The sequence below is a fragment of the Triplophysa dalaica genome, chromosome 11, assembly GCF_015846415.1.
Source record: "Triplophysa dalaica isolate WHDGS20190420 chromosome 11, ASM1584641v1, whole genome shotgun sequence".
Classification (NCBI taxonomy): Eukaryota; Metazoa; Chordata; class Actinopteri; order Cypriniformes; family Nemacheilidae; genus Triplophysa; species Triplophysa dalaica.
In genome coordinates this window covers 21631567-21653579 of record NC_079552.1, presented here as the reverse complement: position 1 = coordinate 21653579, position 22013 = coordinate 21631567, and the positions used below count along the sequence as shown (strand labels likewise).

General features: G+C 41.2%; 1 protein-coding gene across 6 annotated transcripts; it reads left to right on the top strand.

Annotated features, from left to right (window-relative positions):
* The first annotated feature begins 12473 nt into the window (after positions 1 to 12473).
* LOC130431856 (uncharacterized) lies at positions 12474 to 19761 on the top strand. Of its 6 annotated transcripts, none has more exons than XM_056761071.1 (6): positions 12474 to 12560; positions 12664 to 12705; positions 12803 to 12862; positions 12962 to 13009; positions 13147 to 13296; positions 13393 to 19761. In XM_056761071.1, the coding sequence occupies exon 6, from the start codon at positions 14505 to 14507 to the stop codon at positions 18507 to 18509; it is 4005 nt and encodes a 1334-aa protein (XP_056617049.1). In that variant the 5' UTR covers positions 12474 to 12560; positions 12664 to 12705; positions 12803 to 12862; positions 12962 to 13009; positions 13147 to 13296; positions 13393 to 14504; the 3' UTR covers positions 18510 to 19761. The 6 variants fall into 5 exon arrangements, with proteins under 6 accessions (XP_056617051.1, XP_056617049.1, XP_056617050.1 ...); XM_056761073.1 differs by having other exon boundaries at positions 13165 to 13296; XM_056761069.1 differs by having other exon boundaries at positions 12507 to 12560; positions 12635 to 12705.
* Positions 19762 to 22013: the final 2252 nt, after the last annotated feature.

The window sequence follows — 22013 nt, the reverse complement described above, 5'->3', positions numbered from 1 at the left end:
GGGGTCCTTCACAATAGATTCATCAAATTTTAGGGTTCTTGGCATGAAAAAGTTGAAAATCCCCTGAGGTAGATGATTGTCTTTGGGGTTCTTATGTTCACAAAGAAATTAAAGGTGATTTAGGTCAAAGTGAAGTTGTGGTGTCAACTGCAGACAGCCTTATGAACAACTAATGTTGGTTTCGTAACCCTGTTTTCTTGGCAAATTAAGAACATCCGCATTGTCATGCTGTGCTTTTGCTACAAATATCACTGTCACTTTAATACTACACAAAGGAAAAAATACTTGTGCACTAAAGTTAATAGGCTATTCGTGTCATTTTACAACCAAATTGTAAATTTGCTACCTAAAAATGGTATATTTCTGTTATACCATTATTTCAAAAATACTAAACAATTCTGTAAAATGAGATTTAAATTATAGAGCCTAAGCAAGGTGCCCAGACATCTGAGGTGGTCTCGAGCAACTTGCAGTGTGTAATGTACTACTCACTGGAAGAGTTGATTTACAAGAATGGGTTTGCATACAGTACCTACAGGCAACTACTTTCACTTTCACTTACTTTTTGTTATACTAGAAGAGAAAAATACAGATGCAGCCACCACTTGATTTGTTTACAGGGTCTGGTGGAGCATCTTTGTATGTCATAAAGTCAAGTGGTTGTATTATAATTTAGCATTCAGTAGTTTTCAGTATGCATAATGCATGATAATGTATTAACTAAGACAAAGGAGGCCTCTGGACAACCCCCATATTTTTCCAATGTAAATCTGTGATAACATATGGAAATGCAGAAGGCATTGGACAGAAATGAGTCCGCTTCGTTTGTTTCTCTTTACATTGTTACATAAGATGAAGTTGGTCTGGACCAGGAGCATATCAGTCTGTTCAACAATTGGGAACATCAAGACAGATCAACCTAGCAGGTAAGTTTATAGGCTACATGTTTCTAATAGAGATGGTTCAGATTCAGTGAGGATGACAAGTGCCTTAAAGTGGTAAAAACCTGTTAGTTGGTTAACCGTAAAAAAACGTAACCTACACACTAAAAAAGTGCTAAAGATTTAATTGGATATTACATTTAACACTGGTTTCACAGACATTGTTCATCTAAAACCAGGACTACGTGTAAGTTGAATTACTCTAAAACAACAAGTCGGTTTTTTAAAAATGCCTTAGAAGAATAAATAACTGGTGTGCATCTTGAGACAAAACAATGGCACTGATATATTTTAAAATATTTCAGTGCAAGTTATATTCAGTTTAGACAGGTCACACATTCATTTTAGCCTGGGATTAACCTCAAATCTTGTTTAGTAAAATGTTTAGTTAAAAGTAAATTTTTTAGAGGTAAATGGCAGTAATTATTGTATATTTTGCAGAATAAATATATAAATTATAATCAAAAGTAAAATATGGCTGATTGAAAGATTTAATTAAACCTATACTGTACGTGCAATACGCTTATAACAAAAACAAACGAATATCTTTAGAAAATTTGTGTAAAGATGTTGTTTTTGTTTAACATTAGGAAAAAATACAATTACTCACTAGAGCCCCCAGGGGTGCTTCTTCTTCTTCTTCTTTTAGGATTTAATGGCAAACCAACTTAAAAGGTGCATTCCCACCACCTACTGGAAAGGAGTATGAAGCGCCAATGACTAGGAAGTTTAGAAACAAATTCTACTCTTTTATTACAAAAAAACACCGGTATCCTATATCTTATTATTCAAACCTGTTTCTTTTAAATAAACAACTAATTTGCAATTTGTTCTTGATTGTTTTAGTCCATCACCTAACAAAACCTTGATTGACAAATAATTTATATACTTAAAGCTTTACTTAGTTGGAAACATTCTCTTTCATAAGCCTCATATTTTTTTCAGTACATGGTCTAGATTTTCTGTTTTCCTACTCTATGTAAGTGTAACCCTCTTCGCTGATGTGCTCCCCCAAATGTCTCTGCGTTGTGTGATGTACTGGGTGTAAGAGGAGGAAACCAAGACCGTTGTTGTGTCACAGCAGTGAAGCTTTCTGTTTTTTATTTGTCTGGCACACATTAGCCACTTGTCACAAACAACATCAAAAGGCAGCAAAGTTAGCTGTAGTTGCAGCCAATCACATGGTTGCAAACTAAGTACACATAAACTTAAATTAAAAAAAACTAAAGATATAGGCAAAATACAATTGATTTTTGTATTTTAATTATATTTTTACAATGGTCAATAGGGGGATAGGAAGACCGTTGTATGCAGATGACGTTGTGTGCGTTGTGGAAAAGAGGGCGCAATGTTGCATATTTGGAAAGATGTATGGAGACTGCTATTAATAATGTAGAGAATTGGGCAAATGAATAAGTTTTCCGTTTTTCTGCAGCAAAAACTCAGGCGACATGTTTTAATAAAAGAAGAATCAATCCTACAGTTAATATTAAAATGTAGCCTATCAAGAGTTGGAGCAAACATCAGTTATTTGATTTCTAGGAATATGGATGGATTCGAAGTTGAATTTTAAAATCCATGTCAAGAAATTGGTGGACAAATGCAAAAAGGCGTTAAATGTTATGACATGTCTAGCCGGAGTTGATTGGGGAGCTTGTAGACGGTCCCTTAAAATAATATATTGTGCTCTGATTATATTGGCCATTGATTATGCCAATATGGTATGTAGCTCAGCATTTTAAACACAACTTTTTAAAAGTGCATCAAGAAATCAGTAGGCTGAGGTTAACGATGAGGTACTAGGTAAGTATAAAGGGACATTCGGATAGTCCTCCAGGTAAATGCTGTTGAAGGGAATATGAATATAAAAAGATGTCAATCTTTGGATGTAGGGCAAATGAAAAAGCACAGAAAATGGGATTAAGTGACACACAGTACATATTTCCCCTGCAGTGGCTTGGTCAGCCATTCCTCCTTGGCTTTTCCCATTGCCTTTGATTGATATCCAATTGCATAAAGAAAAACGTCTTGGTTACGTATGTAACCTCAGTTCCCTGATGGAGGGAAGGAGACGTTGTGTCGAGAACGACAGATGGGGTTCTCCCTTGAGAACCAATCAACTCTGACTACTATAGAAAAGGCCAATGAAATTTGGCGAATGAAATTTGCATGCCGGGCTCCGCCCCCGGATGTCCGGTATAAAACGATGCCGGCGTGCAGCATTCATTTACCTCTTGTTCTGAAGAGCCTGAGAGCCTCTCACGACTGCAGCAGAATACGATACGTGTGGCATAAAGGACACAACGTCTCGTTCCCTCCATCAGGGAACTGAGGTTACATACGTAACCAAGATGCTCCCTTTCTGTCTCCCGGATGCCAGTCCTACATGTCGCCACGCAGGACGTGGGCTGACACCGGGTTTACGCGAAGGTTGTTAACCCTTGCGAAGGTGTTTGGGCGTAGCCCAACCCGCAGCTCTACAGATGTCTGCTAGAGAGGCGCTTCTGCCAGTGCTCAGGAGGTGGCTAAACTCCATGTGGAGTCAGCCCTCACTGCCAATGGGCATGGGAGATTGTGAGATCGGAATGCCGTCGTAACGGCGTTCACGACCCAGTGCGCCAGCCTCTGTTTGGAGACAGCCTTCCCCTTCTGCTGTCCTCCAACAGACACGGAGCTGGTCAGAGCTTCAGAGCTCTGCGTGCGGTCCAGCACGTACTGGACACAACACTGATCGGGTTGGGTCTTCCTCCTCTATCGGGAGCGTCTGCAAGTTCACCACTTGGCCCCGGAGGGAGTAGTGGGAACATCTTGGGCACGCATCAGGGCCTGGGTCTCAAGATAACGTGAGAGTTTCCAAGGCCGAATTTAATGCAATCCGGGGACACGGAGGATGCTCGGTGGTCCCCTACCCTCTTGAAGGAAGTGAGCGCCTTCAGGAGGGCCGTCTTACTCTGTGAGGAAGATCGGAACCTCCGAGGGGCTCTTGGGGGGCACTGAGGCTCCCCAGGAAAGCTTAGGATCCCAAGAGGGTATGGAGCGGAGATGAGGCGGATTCCGCCCTCTCGCGCCCCTTAGAAACCTGGTGACCAGGTCATGTTGCCCTAGAAACTTTCCACCGACTGAGTCGTGATGACTGGCAATAGCAACTACATACACATTCAGTGTGGAGGGGAGATGTTTGTCTCCAGTCTCGTAAGAAGGAAAACACAATCCTGATCGAGCACCTCAGTGGGTCTTTCTCATTGAAAGAGACACCAGGACGAGAAGAGGCGCCGTCTAGAGGCGTGTAACTGCATAGTAGATGGGGCCCTAGCCTGGGTGATGGTCTCTCCCATAGAGGGGGAGTAGCCATCTCAGGATCTTCTCGTCCCGTCTAGAGACCAGACATGGGTGTTCCAGAGGTCTGATCTGGGAATCCAGAACGTGCCCCTCCCCTGATAGAGCAGGTCCTCTGTCATGGGAATGGTTCAGGGGGAGTCGCTGTCCAGAGCATCAGCTCTGAAGCCATGTGCGGTTAGACCGGTGTGGTGTAACCAACAACACTTGGTGCTCCTGCTCCCTGAACTTGCACAGCGTCTGTGCAAGGAGGCTCCTGGGGGGGGAAGGGTTGCTTCAGCCCATCCCGCGGTCAGCTGTGCGCCAGGATATCCGTGCCGAGAGCATGGAATACCAAGCGGGCAAATGGTGGTGTTTCGGGAGGCGAACAGGTTTACCTGGGCCTACCCGAACAGCTTCCAAATGAGCTGGACTGCGCGGGGGTGGAGTCGCCACTTTCCACGAGGCATAAACTGGCGTGAAAGCACGTCGGCTGTCTAGTTCAGTTTGCCCGGGGTGTGTGTGGCCCGCAGGGAACGGGTCACCTGTTGACTCCACCGGAGGAGGCGTCGAGCAAGTTGTGTTAGCTGCTGTGAGCAAACGCCACCCTGACGATCTGCGTACGCTACAGCTGTAATGCTGTCCTTGGACCAGCACGTGCTTGTCTCGCACAAGAGGCCGTAGCCTGCTCAGTGCAAGTAGCACAGCCCACAACTCTTGGCAATTGATATGCCAGCGCAGGCGGGGGTTCGTCCAACGCCCCTCCTGCGTGCCCGTTACACACTGCACCGCACCCCTGCAGGGAGACGTCAGTCGTCACCACGACCTGTCTCATAACCTGCCCAGAGGGACCTGAGTCCGTTGAAAAAGTCATGGAAGTCTTGGGGTTATGGTGCGTCGGAAGCAGGGCGTCATCACCATGCGCCTACGGCCGGTGTGCCACGCTCTCCTCGGAACTCGACTCTGAAACCAGTGTTGGAGCGGTCTCATGTGCATCAACCCGAGGGGTATTAACCCGCGAGGACGCCATGTGTCCCAGGAGCCTCTGAATTATTTCAGGGGGACAGCTGTCTGCCTAAAATGTTCATTTCAGACAGATCAACACTGGTTGGGCGCATACTGCGGACAGGTGCGCCGACATGGTGACAGAGTTCAGGTCCATACCAAGAAAGAGGATGCTCTGCACTGGGGAGAGCTTGCCCCTCTCTTGGTTGACCTGGAGTCCCAATCGATCTAGGTGCCGGAGCACCAGGTCCCTTTGTGTACATAACAGATCTCACGAGTGTGCCAAGATAGGCCAGTCGCCGAAATAGTTTAGTACCCGCTCGCCTTCCTCCCCTCAGGGAGAAAGGGCGGTTTCCACGATCTTCGTGAAGACCGTGGAGACAGGGACAGACCGAAAGGGAGGACTCTGTACTGATATGCCCGACGGTGAACGGCCAGTGTCGAGGTGCATCGAGACATGAAAGTAAGCGCCCTTCAGGTCAATTGCCACGAACAAATCCTGACACCTGATGGATCTCAGGATGCGCCTCTGCGTGAGCATCCTGAATGGCAGCTTGTAAAGGTGCTCTGTTCAGGGTACGCAGACCTTTGGGGGCAACCCGCCGTCTTTCTTGGTAAAGGTGAAGTGTGGGTCGTGACCCACTGAACATTTTGGTTTTGAGGGATGAACTTGATGGCCCGGCTTTGGTGACGAGGCAGGAGTCGTCCCGTACCGACCGATCAGAGCAGTGGCTGTGAAGGTTCGGGCCCGATGTTGTTCTCTCTGGGGTCTTCCCGTCAGTGTCCCTTCTCGAGAGAAGGTTGCTGACAGGGTGGAGGTTTCCCCCTCGACCTCTGCAGGAACCATGCATCCCCGGGTTAGCATGGATGACATATCTCTGGTTCCTCCTGAACTCGATCGCTGGGGGTGGAGCTCGGATTCATCAGAGTCGGATGCCAGTCTCCCTCCGGTGCTGCGAGCGACATCTCATGTACGTCACACATCGTTTCTGAGTGTGTGCGTGAGAATCCGGACGGTATGCCACCGCCGGTTAGGGAACGTTCAGAAGAGCGAATCGGGGTGCGATCGGCCCGTGAGCACTTGGCTGGCGGGTTTACGTTCGCAGAGTTCCCCATATCACTAACGCTGCTAACGTGGGTGGTCATCGGGGCCGTAGCCACAGATGTCACAGCCCAGGTAGCAGACGAAATGGTGGCTGGTTCCCGTAGGAAGACAACCACCCGTGACCGCAACTTCTGAATGACAATCTGCTCGCAGTGCGGGCAGATGTGTCAACGAACGCTGCTTCAGTGTGCTGGACGCTCAGACGCCTAACGCAGCGATCGTGTTCATCCCCCTCCTCGATGAGGGTGCCGCACCCAAGAGAACAGCGGGACATGCCGCGCTGGAGAATGCTCAGTCCTGAAAAGGACTTTTTTTAGAAAAAATCTCTAACACCTCCGGAACTGCCGAGACGCCCAGGGGAAGGTCGCTGCAGGTAGGGACGATCCGCTGCAACACGTCGTAGATCCGGCAATGTAGAAGAAGAAGAATTCATTGAATTCGATCTTTTCGTAGTCAAGAGCAAAGGCTCTGAAGAACAAAAGGTAAATGAATGCTGCACGTCGGCTTCCTTTTATACCGGACATCCGGGGGCGGAGCCCAGCATGCAAATTTCATTCGCCAAATTTCATTGGCCTTTTCTATAGTAGTCAGAGTTGATGGGTTCTCAAGGGCGAACCCCATCTGTCGTTCTCGACAAAACGTCGAGAGACTGACAGAAAGGGAACAAAACAATGAAACAAGTGCATTATAAAGTTTATTTATAATTGAAAGAAATATTTAGATCATACTTATTATAGTGCAGTACAATTATACACTGATGGTTCAATGGATCCAGATTCTGGGAAAACTACTGTAGCAGTATATATTCCTCTATTCAAAATGAAAATGTCAAAAAGAACTTCGGATCATATTTCTGTATTCACTGCAGAACTAATAGCAATCGTATTGGCTCTTCAGTGGATAGAAGAAATACAACCAACTAAGACAGTGATATGAACAGATTCTCTTTCAGCAATAAACAGTTTGTCAAGTGGAAAATCATTAGCAAGATAAGGTATGATAAATTAAGTAATGCAAAGTCTTTTTAGCATAAGACAGTATGCACTTCTAGTACAGGAAGGTGTTCCGGGCATGTCCCACCGGGAGGAGACCCCGGGGAAGACCTAGGACACGCTGGAGGGACTATGTCTCCCGGCTGGCCTGGGAATGCCTCGGTGTCCCCCCGGAAGAGATGGAGGAAGTGTCCAGGGAGAGGGAAGTCTGGGCATCCCTGCGATTCTTCCATAAAACTAGCAACAGCATTACACAGTGTTTTCTTTCGTAAACGTTTTGTACCAAACAGGAACAAAATCTGAATTCAGTGCAGCATTTGTCCCATAGTCAATGTTTACATTACACTACAAAATTATTCCCACACTTTCACCTTTAGTATGGTAATGAAACAAAAGAACTTGTGCAATTGTTGAGTTACTTCTAAACTGCTTTGATTTTTTAAAATCTGAATATTTTCAATGTGTTGTTATTGTATTGAAGGAATGTTGCACATTTCTGTCTCATTCATTTTTGTATCCTCGTTGGTTTTAAACTCAAGTTGAACAGTTTTGAATTGGTATTGGCCTTTATAGCATATCAAGGTTTGGTAGTGTTTGTGTCTAAGTGAGAAAATAATTAACGTAAATTGAGAGATATCAAGATAAAAATTTGTGATCAAAACAATGAAAATGGATCCAGAAAATTTCAGAAAATTTCGAGAAATTGTGTTGTGAAAAGTGACTTGAGTATTGTTCTAGCGATTGTAAAAACGAAATACAATATTTAAAGGGTTAAGCCACATAATATAGTTTAAAAAATGTTAAAAAACGTTCATTTTTTCAGGAGCACGCTCTTTACATAAGTAACTAATTGAAGAACAGAAGACACCAGAAGATGAGGTTTAAAGCTGTGTGTTTGTGTGTTGCTGGAGTCATACTAATAACAGGTAAGATAATTTACCAAAACAATTAAATACAAATAAAACCAAATTTATGTTTAATTCTTGATATCTTACCTGATTTTGTTTTGTAACTGATTCCTTAATAATTTTCATCAACATCACCTGATCTACTTATTATGTCCTTTGGTCGTTTCACAGGCTCTTTCTGTCATTTGGATGGTAAGTCTCTTGTTAATACCACAAAACTTACAGTATATTTTATACAGATAGCTTTGGTGTGTTTGTGAGGCATTTCAACAAGGAACCTTCACTTTCTCTTATTTCATCGGCGTGTGGCACAGTCCCCATCAGACAAAAAATCTCTTCCGGGACAAATACGATTCAAGGGTTTTGGCCTTGGCAAGTTAGCATTCGGAAATCCTCCAACAGCGACCATCACTGCGGTGGAAGTCTCATCAGTAAAAGATGGGTTTTGACCGCAGCTCACTGCCTCAAAGGGTATGATTTTTAAAGCTTAAATAAATACAAGCAATTATAGAAGAATTAAACCTTTCCTTAATTTACAGCCTTACTAAAGAATTCATGATGGTATACTTGGGTCATCAAGGTCAAACAGGTCCAAACCCAAATGAGATGATCATAGGAGTGAATCTAGCGCACATACATCCTCGATATGATCGTTTTACACACGACAACGACATCGCTCTAGTGCTGCTCCGCTCTACAGTGAATTTCACGGATTATATCACACCCGTCAGTCTGGCTGGTGCACACAGCTCAATTGCTGCAGGTACTAAGTGTTGGCTCACAGGATGGGGAAAACTCAGTTTTAACGGTGAGTGAACACCAGTTGAAAACATGTTCTGGTTTGCAAAAAGCATATATTTTATAAAAAGTCAGGTCCAGCCAGAGGTCCAGCCGGTGATCCAACCGGCATTCCAGCCGGTCTCCAGCCATGTCCAGCCAGCATTCCAGCCAGTACCGAGCTTTTTCCAGCCGCCCATTCTTGTCTGGCCAGCATTCCAGCCAGTGCCCTGTCCGGTCCAGCCATTGTTTCAGCCGACAATTCCTCTAGGCTTCGAATTCCCCATGTTTTCTCCTCCTGTAACACCTGGACCCTTGCCACCTAAATCTGTTCCCCCCAGGACTTCCCCTACCAAGTACCCCAGACTCCGCACTCTCGAGCGTCCCCCTTGACAATGACTCCCCCACCTTGCCCCAATCCATTTGGACTTCCCCCCTTGAACTTTTCAGTTGACCCATCCCCCCTCCCTTGTTTGTTTTTTTATAATGTCCCACCAACCCCATGATTATGTATTTTTGTCTGCCCCTTATCTTGTTGACAATCTGTTGTTGGTTTCTGTCTCTGTCATGTCCTGTCTATCACCTTGAGGAGCGTCAGGATGCTTTTTTCATTAGTAATTGTTAATGATTTCATGCCACGCACCTGTCCCCTCTTGATTTGGTTCTCTTTATAATGCCCTTGTGTCTTTTGTTTTGTGCTCATTCGTTTTGACTATTTGAATGTTTGAGTATTTTCATGATTGCCTTGCCCTGTGTACCTCGTTGTCATTGTGGATTACCTTACCTGTGAATGTTTATTATTTATCATGTCGAGTCTTAGTTTTTGCCACCTCGGGGGAAGTCTTTGTTTCTTTGTATACAGTCTAAGTTTAGTTTTCCCCATCGTGGGTGTTTTGTTAATTATTAAAAGTATTTTGTTTCTCAAGCAATTTGCAATTGGGTTCTGGTTCTGTCAGTTTCATGACAAAAACTAATATGCTCTTTTACTTATATGCCATATAGATGAGGACAATGCCCCCACACTGCAGGTGGGGAGCGTACCAATCGTTAATGACAGTTATTGTCGAAAATCCTGTTTCAAAGTTATCACAGACAACATGAGTAGTAAATATGATACACCGTGTGTCAAAAATTGTGATTTATTACCCAAATTTATGGCCCCCTGCTGTGTTTTTATGATTATGACCTCGTTTGACCCCCTAATTTATGGCCCCCTGCTGTGTTTTATGATTATGACCCCCTTTGATCGTGCAACGTGTGTACATTTATGACCTTTGTTGATGATCATAAAAGATGTTTGTAATGTCCAGACCTCGCTGTCACACACCCCCCCTTCACAGGATGTCATTGACCAAACATTGAACTCCTGTGAATGAGGGCAATAAAGAGTTAAAGAATACAAGAAGCATGTTTAATAAAATAGATATATAGTGAACAAATAAATAAGACAAAATAGTAAGGTTGAGATTTTTAAGCTTAAAAATAACTTTTTTAAAACATTATGAACTTTTTTCAGAATGAATGGTCTTTGACCATAATCTCTATGGATGAAATGACATAAAAGGAGTTAAAAAATTAATAAGAACTGATGCTAGCTAAATAGTGTTTAACTGAAATAAGATTAAATATTTTGAAGTAAGGTTTTAAGTTTTTAAAAGAACATACCCTGTGTTTTGTGGGGGTGAGTCGTTTGCAGTCAGATGTTCAAATGGAGATGAACTACGGGTTAATGTTGTGAGTTTCTTTGTCCCCCCTCGTTACCTGAGTACCCCTCCCTCCCATCCGCACTAGATCTTTTAACATGCAAAAAAACATGGTGTGAAATCAGTGTGATGTGGATGCATTGTATATTAGAGAGGGAGAGAGAGTAAATTAAATTGTGTTATGCGGAGTGATGGTTCTTCTAAGAGTAGTTTAAAAGTTTTTGTTCTGCATGTCTCATGTACTTTCTATATGAACCCCACACCATATGACAAATGTTGGCTTCTTATGGCTAGACTCACAGCGGGTGTGTGTCTCAGAACAGCATGAAGTCTAGGGGTCTGTCTTTCTTATCAACATGTACCATACAAACTTTATACTTGGGTGTTTTTATGACTTTGTAATCAGATGATGGGGTTTTTCGGTTTTTTTTTTTCTTTTTTTTTTCGGGGTTATCTGCTAGTTTAAAATAGTCAGCTTTTTAAGTTTTTAAAAAGAAAATACCCGTGTTTTGTTGGGGTGGGTCGTTTGCAGTCAGATGCTCAAATGGAGATGAACTACGGGTTAATGTTGTGAGTTTTTTTTTGTCCCCCATCATTACCTGAGTACCCCTCCCTCCCATTCACACTAGATCTTTTAACAAGCAAAAAACATGGTGTGAAATCAGTCTGATGTGGATGCATTGTATATTAGAGAGGGAGAGAGAGTAAATTAAATTGTGTTATGCGGAGTGATGGTTCTTCTAAGAGTAGTTTAAAAGTTTTTGTTCTGATGCCTGGTTCATGTCCTGTCTACATGACCCCCACACCCTCTGACAAATGTTGGTTTCTTATGGCTAGACTAACAGCGGGTGTGTGTCTCAAAACAGCATGAAACTAGCGGTCTGTCTTTCTTATCAACATGTACCAAACAAACTTTATAATTGGGTGTTTTTATGACTTTGTAATCAAAGGCCGGGTTTTTTCTGGTTCCTGGCTCTATCTTCAATATCTCTAACCCTCACAGTATGGCAAACTTATATGTCTCTAAAACACTGCATGAAGCTAGGGGTCTGTCTTTCTTATCAAGATGACACGAACAGAGTTTATAATTGTGTGTTTTTATGACTTGGTGATCAAAGGCTGAGGTTTTCTGTTATTCTTAGGGTTGTATTCTGTATTTATAACACTGGAGTTTGGCAATGAGTCCTGATGCGTAACATAACATAAAGTCTGTAAGTTGTGATTACGTTTTATAATATAGAGAGTTTTCAATTAAATATCTGTGTGTGATGTTATCTCTTAAGAAATGAGAGGGTTCCAAGTTTAAGTCTTTTATCTCTAAAATGGTGAAAGCGTTTGAGACTTTGATAAGAAGGATGATCTCCCCCCCAATCAATGTACAATGATATACCTTTTAATTAAAGGATATGTCCCGACATGTTTTATTCCCGTTCATTTAAGAATGGTTCACAATGTAATATGTATGTTAAGCGATAAATATGCGATGGTACAGGTTTAGCGTCCATGGGTTAAGTCAAAGATTAATTAAACCAATTTTTTTTTCTATTCATCATGCATGATATTCTACTGCCCCCTTGTGGCTCCCGTGCATATGGAGCAACGGTCGTCATTTTGTTTTTACTATTAAAAGTCATAAAGTAAATTAGGGAGGTTCTTGGTATTCATGCAAATATACAAATCACATCAGGGGGAGTTACTGCACTCCTCCTTCATTCATTAGGCCTTCGCGCGCTTTTAGAATACATTGCAACATCGGCCCCCGACGAAGACTCTACTCTACACATATTTTAAAACAATGACTTCGAATCTAGTTGGTAAGTAAAGTTACATTTATTAAGGTAGCTTCCTTGTTAAATATACTTATTTGTTTAACTTTAACGTTTAACAGGATTTAAATAATCTCTGTGTACGATGCAGGATCTGCGGAAGCAGTAGCATTTGACCAAATTGATCTGCTTTGTGAGTATTATTTCATCTCGATATACTATTATTTTCGAAAAATGGTAGATTTATAAATGTTTTATTTATATTTGGTTTTATTTTTAATTCTATATAGTAAATGCTGAATTGATTACTGCCGCAGTTCAAAGCGATAATGCTAATAGCAATTTGCAAGGTAGGCTATGTTTTATCTTCAAAATAAAAAGTCGTATTCTTTTACGTTTTGTATCTTTGTGTGATGTTTAAAATTTGAAATATTTTTATTTCAATATAGTAAATACTGATGCCCCTCAAACAAGTGCTGCACACAGCGATTTGCAAGGTATACTTTATGTAACATCTCTTTTCTGAAAAAAAAATAAATAAAATATATATTGTCTAAAATCAGTTTGAAAATGAAAAAAAAAAAAAAAAACTATCTTGTTGTTTATTTTTCTTTCCCCGGGGTTGATAATGTAGCATTTGTTACACAACCAGGGTTTGCGAATACAACAACGTCTTCAATTTCTCCGAGTCCGGTTAACAGGCTCAGTCGAAAACGCAGACGTGTCGCTATAAATTCGATACCAGCGGATCAAAACGTTCCCCAGCAAGCTATTCAAGCAGTTGGTAAGTGTGACTATTTAGCTATTATTTATTTAGGATTTGTAAATATGTTTTATGGAGTGCTAATATGGTTCTATATTTTGTACTACGTCTAAACAGATTTCTACACGGAAGATGTACTGAGGGGTGATGGTACGGAAACTTGGAGCAGTGTTTTGGAAGAGATCTCGGAGGCCATCAAAAATATACCTGAGGTCATTTTAACAGACAACAGCGAAGTCGTAACTTCATCCGGGGTTCAAGGGTCATCTACTACGGAGGATTTAATTGTTCCGGTGAAATCATCTGTGGATCTACCATCCAACCAGTATCACTTTAACCATGAGTTGATGCTGGAGATAAGTGAAAAATGTCGCCAGATGCAAGAAAGCCTGAACATCCACAGTGAACTAACGAGACGGATGTATGGATGTATTGACACTTTATTATCCAATTCAGCGGAGCAAGGTTCGTTAAACAGGGTACTGTTGGAACGTACAGACAATCTTGAAGGGACATTACAAAGGAGTGTACAGAGCCATGAAAATGAACGCCACAATAGACAACTAATGGTAAGATTATTGGCTAATCTTAATCGCGCTATTTTACACAATGGTAGACTTTAATTAAGGTTAAAAAACTGTTCTTGAGTCGTTGTTGTCCGGAATTAACGACTATTTAGTATTCTTAAAAACAAAATGATTTCTTGATATACTTTTTGTTTGAATTAAGGTTTATTTTAACATTGCTTCTAGAGCTGCTATTGGTGTAGGGGTTTAATGTGTATTTTGTGCATTCTAGCTACTGTGTTTATTTTGCAGGAATTAAGGGTAATTTGAAATGCTTTTCTTCAGCTACTGTGTTTATTTTGCAGGAAATAAGGGGTGTTCTTATTTGTATGTTTGATTATTTTAGTGTGTATTTTGTGCATACTAGCTACTGTGTTTATTTTGCAGGAATTAAGGGTAATTTGAAATGCTTTTCTTCAGCTACTGTGTTTATTTTGCAGGAGATAAGGGGTGTTCTTATTTGTATGTTTGATTATTTTAGTGTGTATTTTGTGCATTCTAGCTACTGTGTTTATTTTGCAGGAATTAAGGGGTTTTTAATTGCTTTTCTTCAGATACTGTTTTTATTTTGCAGGAAATAAGGGGTGTTCTTATTTGTATGTTTGATTATTTTAGTGTGTAATCAGAGGAGAATCTGTCTAACGGGTAATACTATTTTTAAAAATGGCGGGTAAAAGAGTAAGGTCAGATGATGATTTAAATGGCTGTCAACAGATACGTTCTGTAAGAGGTAGAAATGAGCATTTGTCTTTAACTGAACAGCTACAAGAAGATATCGATCAGCAAATCGAAGTTCTTGGGGGGGATTATCGAAATTTTGATATGGTTTTACAAAGTCTGGATCTCCCAGAGGAAATAGATGAGCCTTCATCCCCTAACATATGTGAAAGGCTTGAGGAAATTATTCAGATGCAAAATCTGGATTTTGAAAGACGATCTAACATATTACAAACCGGTGATGGTGAGATTAATAATTCCGCAGAGCAGGTACCAGATAACCCTCTGGATTTAAGTCAGAATGATTTAGACACACTTAGATGTACTGGTGGTAATGTAGCTGATTATACAATTGTCCCAAGACCATTTTTTAATGGGTTAGAGATTCACAGAAATATGAATTTAAGAGAAATAGCGTCCACAGATTTGGCCGCATACACTATTTTTGTGCAAGACGCTTTGTCTGAAATTGTGTCCTTTTCCAGACAGTTGGGAGGTGAGGGATCTTTTATCAATATCAGCCTCAGAGGTCCCAGTCTAAAATCGGATGTGAACGCTTTATTGCGCCCTGGTAATGACGATGACGAGAGGCATTTTGTAGATCAGTTTGAATCTGTTGTACAAAGTAATGCTCAGGTGATGGTTGATGATAGTCTGCAATTACATGTATCCATAGCTAGAAGTCGGCAGGGGGGTGGTACCCGTAGGAAGATAACTGATATAGCCCATGATGAAGTGCTGAAGAGAAAAAGAATGAACTTATTCTCACCCTGTAACATGACTAACAACTTGTGTTTTGCTATATGTTTAGCACATTTTCTCGACCCCCTGGCAGAACATGCTGTTTTAGAAAGCAGGGCCTGTGATATACAGACTGCTGCAGGTCTCACATCTCAAGAATGTGTGGGGTACAATCATGTTGCATGTTTTGAGCAACCGTTAGGTCTGAAGATAGTGGTATTTACCAGGGCTAGTGGCGGAAAGTTAGAGATGTACAAAACCCATGACGAGCCACATGATAAGACAGTGTTTCTATACCTGCATGATGGCCATTATCATATGATAGAATATGTGGAGGCGTTTCTTGGCTATCCTTATGTGTGCAGTTACTGTTACAAAGGTTTTACAAACCGACTGAATCATGATTGTGCATATAATTGTTCTGTATGCAATGACATTCAGTGTTACAAACAGATTAAACGGTCAATACACTGTCCAGACTGTTTGCGATTCTGTAAATCAGAGTATTGTTTTAATGCACATAAAAGGGTTTCTGGTGATGGATCTGGTAGATCAGCTTGTGACACAACCAAATACTGTAGCAAATGCGGTAGGCGTTATCATGTAGCCACAATCCAAAACAAGCCTCATAAATGCCCTGCACTCTGTTGTTTCTATTGTAGTGTGGATATAAGCCATGAGGGTTCGCATGAATGTTTCATACAACCTGTTCCATTCAAAGTGATTAAAGACAAATACATATTTTATGACTTTGAAACAAGCTGCGATGCTGGTAAACACATTGCAAATTATGTTTGTGCCATGACATTTAGGGGCAAGGCATTTGAGTGGGGTGGTGAGAATTGTATCAAGCAGTTCGTCCAGCAGTTTAGACGGCCAAAATATAAAAACTACACATTTGTGGCACACAACGGTGCGGGTTTTGATAACTTCTTAATCCTAGAATATTTCTGCAAGGAGGGGCTCTTGCTTAATATAGTCATGCAGGGTTGTAGATTAACCTTCATGTATGACGAGAGTTTCAAACAACGTTACATTGACAGTTTCTCATTTATGCCAATGGCCCTAGCAAAGACACCTGCCGCATTTAATTTGCTAAACACAGAGAAGGGTTACTTTCCGCACTTCTTTAACCGGACAGAGAATCAATGTTATCAGGGCCCCTATCCAGCCAAACATTACTATGGTTACACGACAATGTCAGACAGTGCCAGGGTTAAGTTTGACCAGTGGTATGACACACGCAAAGGAAAGATCTTTGACTTCAAGAAGGAGATTGGTTTGTACTGCATGAATGATGTTGTTTTACTTCGTGAGGCTTGCATCACGTACAGGAAGGAGTTCATTGAATGTACACAGGTAGATCCATTCAGCTTTACAACTTTAGCATCCTGCTGTATGGGTGTGTTCAAATCACACTTTCTCACCCCTAACACAATAGCTCTGACACATAATAATGCATACATACACCAGCACAAGACATTCTCGAATGTTTCGATTGAGTGGCTTGAATATGTGAAAAAGACCCGTGATGTGGACATACACCACGCATTGACACATGGTGAGATGCAGTTTGGAAGTTTCTATGTTGACGGTTATTACGAACAATCTGGTGTAAGGAAAGCACTTGATTTCGCAGGGTGCTACTTCCATGGCCACGGGGAATGTTACAGATCAGATGATATCAATCCACAGTCCAAACTGCCATATGGAATACATTTGAAAATGTTTAATGATAGGCTTGAGGTTTTGAGGAAATCATACAATCTTGTTGTTGAGGTCATGTGGGAGTGTCGTTGGAGGGAGCTTAAGAGAACTGATGCTGATGTAATTCACTTTATGTCCACTTACTCTGCACCTGAAAGATTGAAACCACGTGATTCGTTGTTTGGCGGCCGCACAAATTCTTACAAGCTGTTCCACAAAGCAGGGGAGGGAGAGAAGATTAGGTATGTTGATTTTACCAGTCTGTATCCATTTGTTCAGTCTCGAAGGCCCTACCCCCTTGGTCACCCTGAAATTATCTTCAAGGATTTTCAAAAAATTGAAAATTATTTTGGGTTAGTCAAAGCTAAGGTCCTTCCACCCCGGGGTTTACTCCATCCCGTGCTACCTTACCGATGTCAAGGAAAACTCATGTTTCCCCTTTGTCGCACCTGTGCAGAAGAGCTAAGCAAAGTTATGCCTTGCACACACACTGATGAGGAAAGATCAATTTCCGGGACATGGGTTAGTCTTGAATTGTTGAAAGCTATTGAGAAAAACTATGTAGTTTTGAAAATTTTCGAGGTATGGCATTTTCCACAAAAATCTGACAGTCTGTTTGGTGGGTATGTGAAAACATTTTTGCGTTTTAAACAGCAGGCCTCAGGCTACCCCTCACACGTAACCACTGAGGAGGACAAACAGGCATACATCGACGACTATCATCAGAAAGAGGGGATTCAACTGGATCGTCAAAAAATCTGTCACAATCCCGCCCAACGTTCAATTAACAAATTGTTGCTTAATTCGTTGTGGGGTAGGTTCTCCCTCAGAGAGAATATGCCTAATTGCAAGCTTTTGCAAAGTGCTTCGGATTTTTCTCAGTTTATCTTTGGATGTAAGTATGAGGTGAAATATTTCATGTTTGTGTCTGATGAAGTAGCCTTGGTACAGTACCGACATGTAGAAGGGTCCGTTTACGAGACGCGCGATGTTAATGTATTCATCGGGGCGTTTACTACAGCGCATGCACGGTTGGAGCTGTACAACCTCATGGACAGGTTGGGTGATAGGCTACTGTATAGTGATACGGATAGTGTCATCTACGTGTCTAGAGATGGAGATTGGGAACCTCCTCTGGGGCCTTACTTAGGGGACCTTACAAATGAACTTGATTCAGATGATTTTATTATAGAAGTAGCTTCTGGAGGTCCGAAAACATATGGCTATAGGACTTATAAGGGAAAGGTCACAATGAAAGCAAAAGGTATAACCCTTAATTCAGAGAACTCCAAAGTCATTACACTCGACTCATTAATTGGTCTTGTTGACAGCTATGTGACATCATCTGACAGCAATCAACACCTCCTTGCTCACACAGACAGTATTGTTAGGAATAAAAAGAACTTTACACTGAGAAACAAATCAGTTGTTAAAAGGTTCAAGGTGGTTTATAACAAACGACAGCTTCTCCCTGATTACACAACTCTTCCTTATGGGTACTAATAATGTTTTTGGGTATAGGGGTGTACAAGAGACAGAGGGGTTTGATTTCAGATTTCAACACCCGTTCTCCTGTGTAATAAGTGGGCCTTCCAACTCTGGGAAGACGTATTTTGTCAAAATGATGTTACAAAATGCCCAGAGTCTGATTTCAGAAAAAATTGAAAATATTGTGTATATATATGATTGCTGGCAACCTATGTACGATGATTTGTTGAAAATGTATGACATTAAATTTATTGAAGGTATTCCACAGAGTCTTAATGACGATCGTTTGTTTCCACCCTACAAAACTAATTTTTTAATTTTAGATGATGTTATGAAAGATGCTAGTGGTAATTCTGAAGTTGAAAGAGTCTTCACAAATTATGTTCACCACAAAAATCTGAGTGCATTGTACATTGTTCAAAACTTATTCTGTCAGGGCAAGGCTAGTAGGACAATCAGCTTGAACACAAATTATCTGGTATTGTTCAAGAACCCCCGAGACAATACCCAAATTAATGTGCTGGCCAGACAGATGTATCCTCGAAACACAAAGTTTTTTATGGAGTGTTATCAAGATGCTACCCGCATTCCTTTTGGTTACCTGATGATCGACTTTAAAGCGAAAACACCAGAGCAATATCGTCTCAGAACAGATCTGCTCTCACAAAATCCTGTTGTCTACATTCAGAAAAGAACACACTGACGTAATTAGAGATGTCTGCAAGACTTGTAAGAAACCTGGCTCTTTTAAAGTTGTTATTAAAAGCTACACCTAAACAAAGACGCGTTATTTTAGCGGATGCCACAGACGAGTTCATTTTAACATTGTGTGAAGTGGCTCTAAACGTACTTCATGGTAATGTACCACTTACATCGCAGCAATATCAGAAGCTGAAGAGAAGAAAAAGTGAAATCAAAATTGTCGCGGACAAACAGGTTGGATTTAGAAGGAAAAGAAAGTTAATCAATCAGAACGGGGGATTTTTCATACCTCTTCTTCTAAGCGCTGCAGTGCCTTTCATTACCAGTTTAATTACTTCTAAATAAGTAAAGATGGAGTATGCTGAAAAGATGTTTCTAGTACCACAAAGTCAGTTGGATAAGATCAAGACTGGTACCCCACGTGAGACTATTCAGCAGGTTGTGGAGAATGACTTGGACATGACTATAAGAAATATTTTGAACCGCCCTGATCTGGGGTCATATGAAAAGGCTAAGATGTACACTGCTGTTTTACAGAGATTTTTAACACTGTCTAAACAAAGTGACAGGGAATCCAACACATTAACATTAACCATACCACAGGCCGACCTCGTTGAAAAAGATAAAGAAAAACCTACTGTGACAGATAGTGTGAGTGGTGATGATGCTCTGGACAATGTTGTTGAGGACATTTTAAAGCATGTTCCAAAGAGGAGTGTGAAAAATGTTCGATACATTTTAGATAAAATGTCCAAAACTAAAGAAATCACGTCCTGGGGGGAATCAGGAGAGTTTGTTTTTAAAGGTAGAACGATCCCTGGTTCACACATGTACGATTTACTTAAAGGTGTGACGGCACCACAAAAGATTGCTGATGAACGGAGACCACATGGTTGGAACGAGTTTCTGGAGGCCATTGCTGTTTTAAATATACCATACTCTATGGTTCCAAACCACTATGTCAGACATGCGGTAAACTCATTTAAACACAGAACGTTACAGCCTGTGAACGGAGCACCTGAGGGGAGTAGACAAAGAATACGTGTGAACACCCCTTCAACACAAGAAAATTATCCGGAAGGCAATGCATTTCAATCACCCACTCTTAACCCATCTCGTTGGATACATTTTTAAACTCATGAGATTTGCATGATTATTGTTATTGTCGTTTACTTGTTATTATATGTATTGTTCAATGTTTTACATATGAATAAAGGCTTGGAGACACCCCATTTCTGTTTTTAGAATTTATTGAAAACATAAGACATAAACATTTCACCTGTTTGTACACACTGAATACAATTTAAAACACTTTCATTACATTGAGCATGTTTTAGTTTTTTAACAAAAGCTGACACAATTTTATCATTTTTAACCAAATCATCACTATACAGTCTCATAACGTAATCATAATCAAACCCTTTAGCCATGTGGTAGAGGAAAAACACACAGTGCTGTCCGCATGTGTCTGATGAATAATCTTGGACTTGTAAGTTCGAATGCTGTATCTCCTTAGAATTGCGTTTTAAAAAGTTTTTAATATTTTGTGGAAATCCTTGGTAATCGGGGTTATTACCAAAACTGTCAAAAAAACATCCTACACCATCCTCATTTACGTAAATGGCTAACCAGTGTTGTCCCGGCATTCCAGAAGGATGTGTGTTCAATATAACCATCAAGGGTAGTTTTTTTATTTGATTTTTGGGTAGATAGTCGTACGGTAGCACACCGAGAAAATTGATATTGCAGGAGACCTTATCCATCACGGCCGTAAGCTGTATAGTATTCATTTTGGTCTATTAATAGTAATCAACCAGTATCTGACGACGATTTGAAACCTCAAGAACACTGTCAAATGTAGCATAAAGTAGCAGATTTATTGTGCGGGGTAGAGGTTGTCTAAAACGTGCTTCCAGTCTAATATTACCGCTCTTGATTAGTGATACGTGCTGAGAGCATTCAGAATCAGGTGTTAGGTTGAACATATAAATTGTGTATCCAAATAAGAATTCTTCTCGGTCAATAGATAGGGACTGATTTTTAAGATGCCTTCCAGAAGCCAATGCTAACTGGTAAAATTCCCTCACTGCTGACCCATTTTCATATTCAGGCTGTAGCGGCTTCGCAGGGTGTTGTTGCCCATCAACATAGATGGCTAAGAATTCTAAATCATAATTTTTAAACGCGAAGGGGTTTTTATCATATGAACCTACAAATGCATCATTATCAACCATGGCTAGTACAATAGATTTTGGTAGAGTTCCTAAGAATAGGTTTTCTTGAGTGCTCACCCTGGAACCTACTGGTATGGAGAAATTTTTCAGACATACTCGGTCCATTGGGTATTTAGCGGTGGTTGAGAGCAGGACCTGCGCGTGGCCCAACCTTACAGCTGGTGATACTGACACTTTTTTCACAAATAACGATGCTGAGAGGATGTTTAGTTTATAGGCTATATTGTCACTCCTCATCAAGCAAAATTCGTCTTTACCTCTGGTCATCCTTATTTTAATGTCCACTCCATTAAGCATCAGTTTTTCTTGAAAGAATATATCGCTATGTATGGGTGTAAGAAGCTGGACCACATTGCTGGCGTTGGTAAAGGCAGCTCTTTTTGTCAGACCATGATTACCCCCTGCGGGGTCGGTAGTATCCATATGTCCAGCCGTATCTTTGTAAAAGAGCCCCGCAGAGAACAGTGTTTCCAGGGCACCCTTGCCATAATTTGTGAGCAGTTCTATTATACAACGATAAGGATGTGTACTTGAACTCTGTGATATGAGACGATCCCCTAGCGACACATCAACTTGTGAAAAT

What these genes read in the sequence shown, in the direction of transcription:
- LOC130431856 (XM_056761071.1), top strand. Translation starts at nt 14,505, where the DNA reads ATGGCGGGTAAAAGAGTAAGGTCAGATGATGATTTAAATGGCTGTCAA.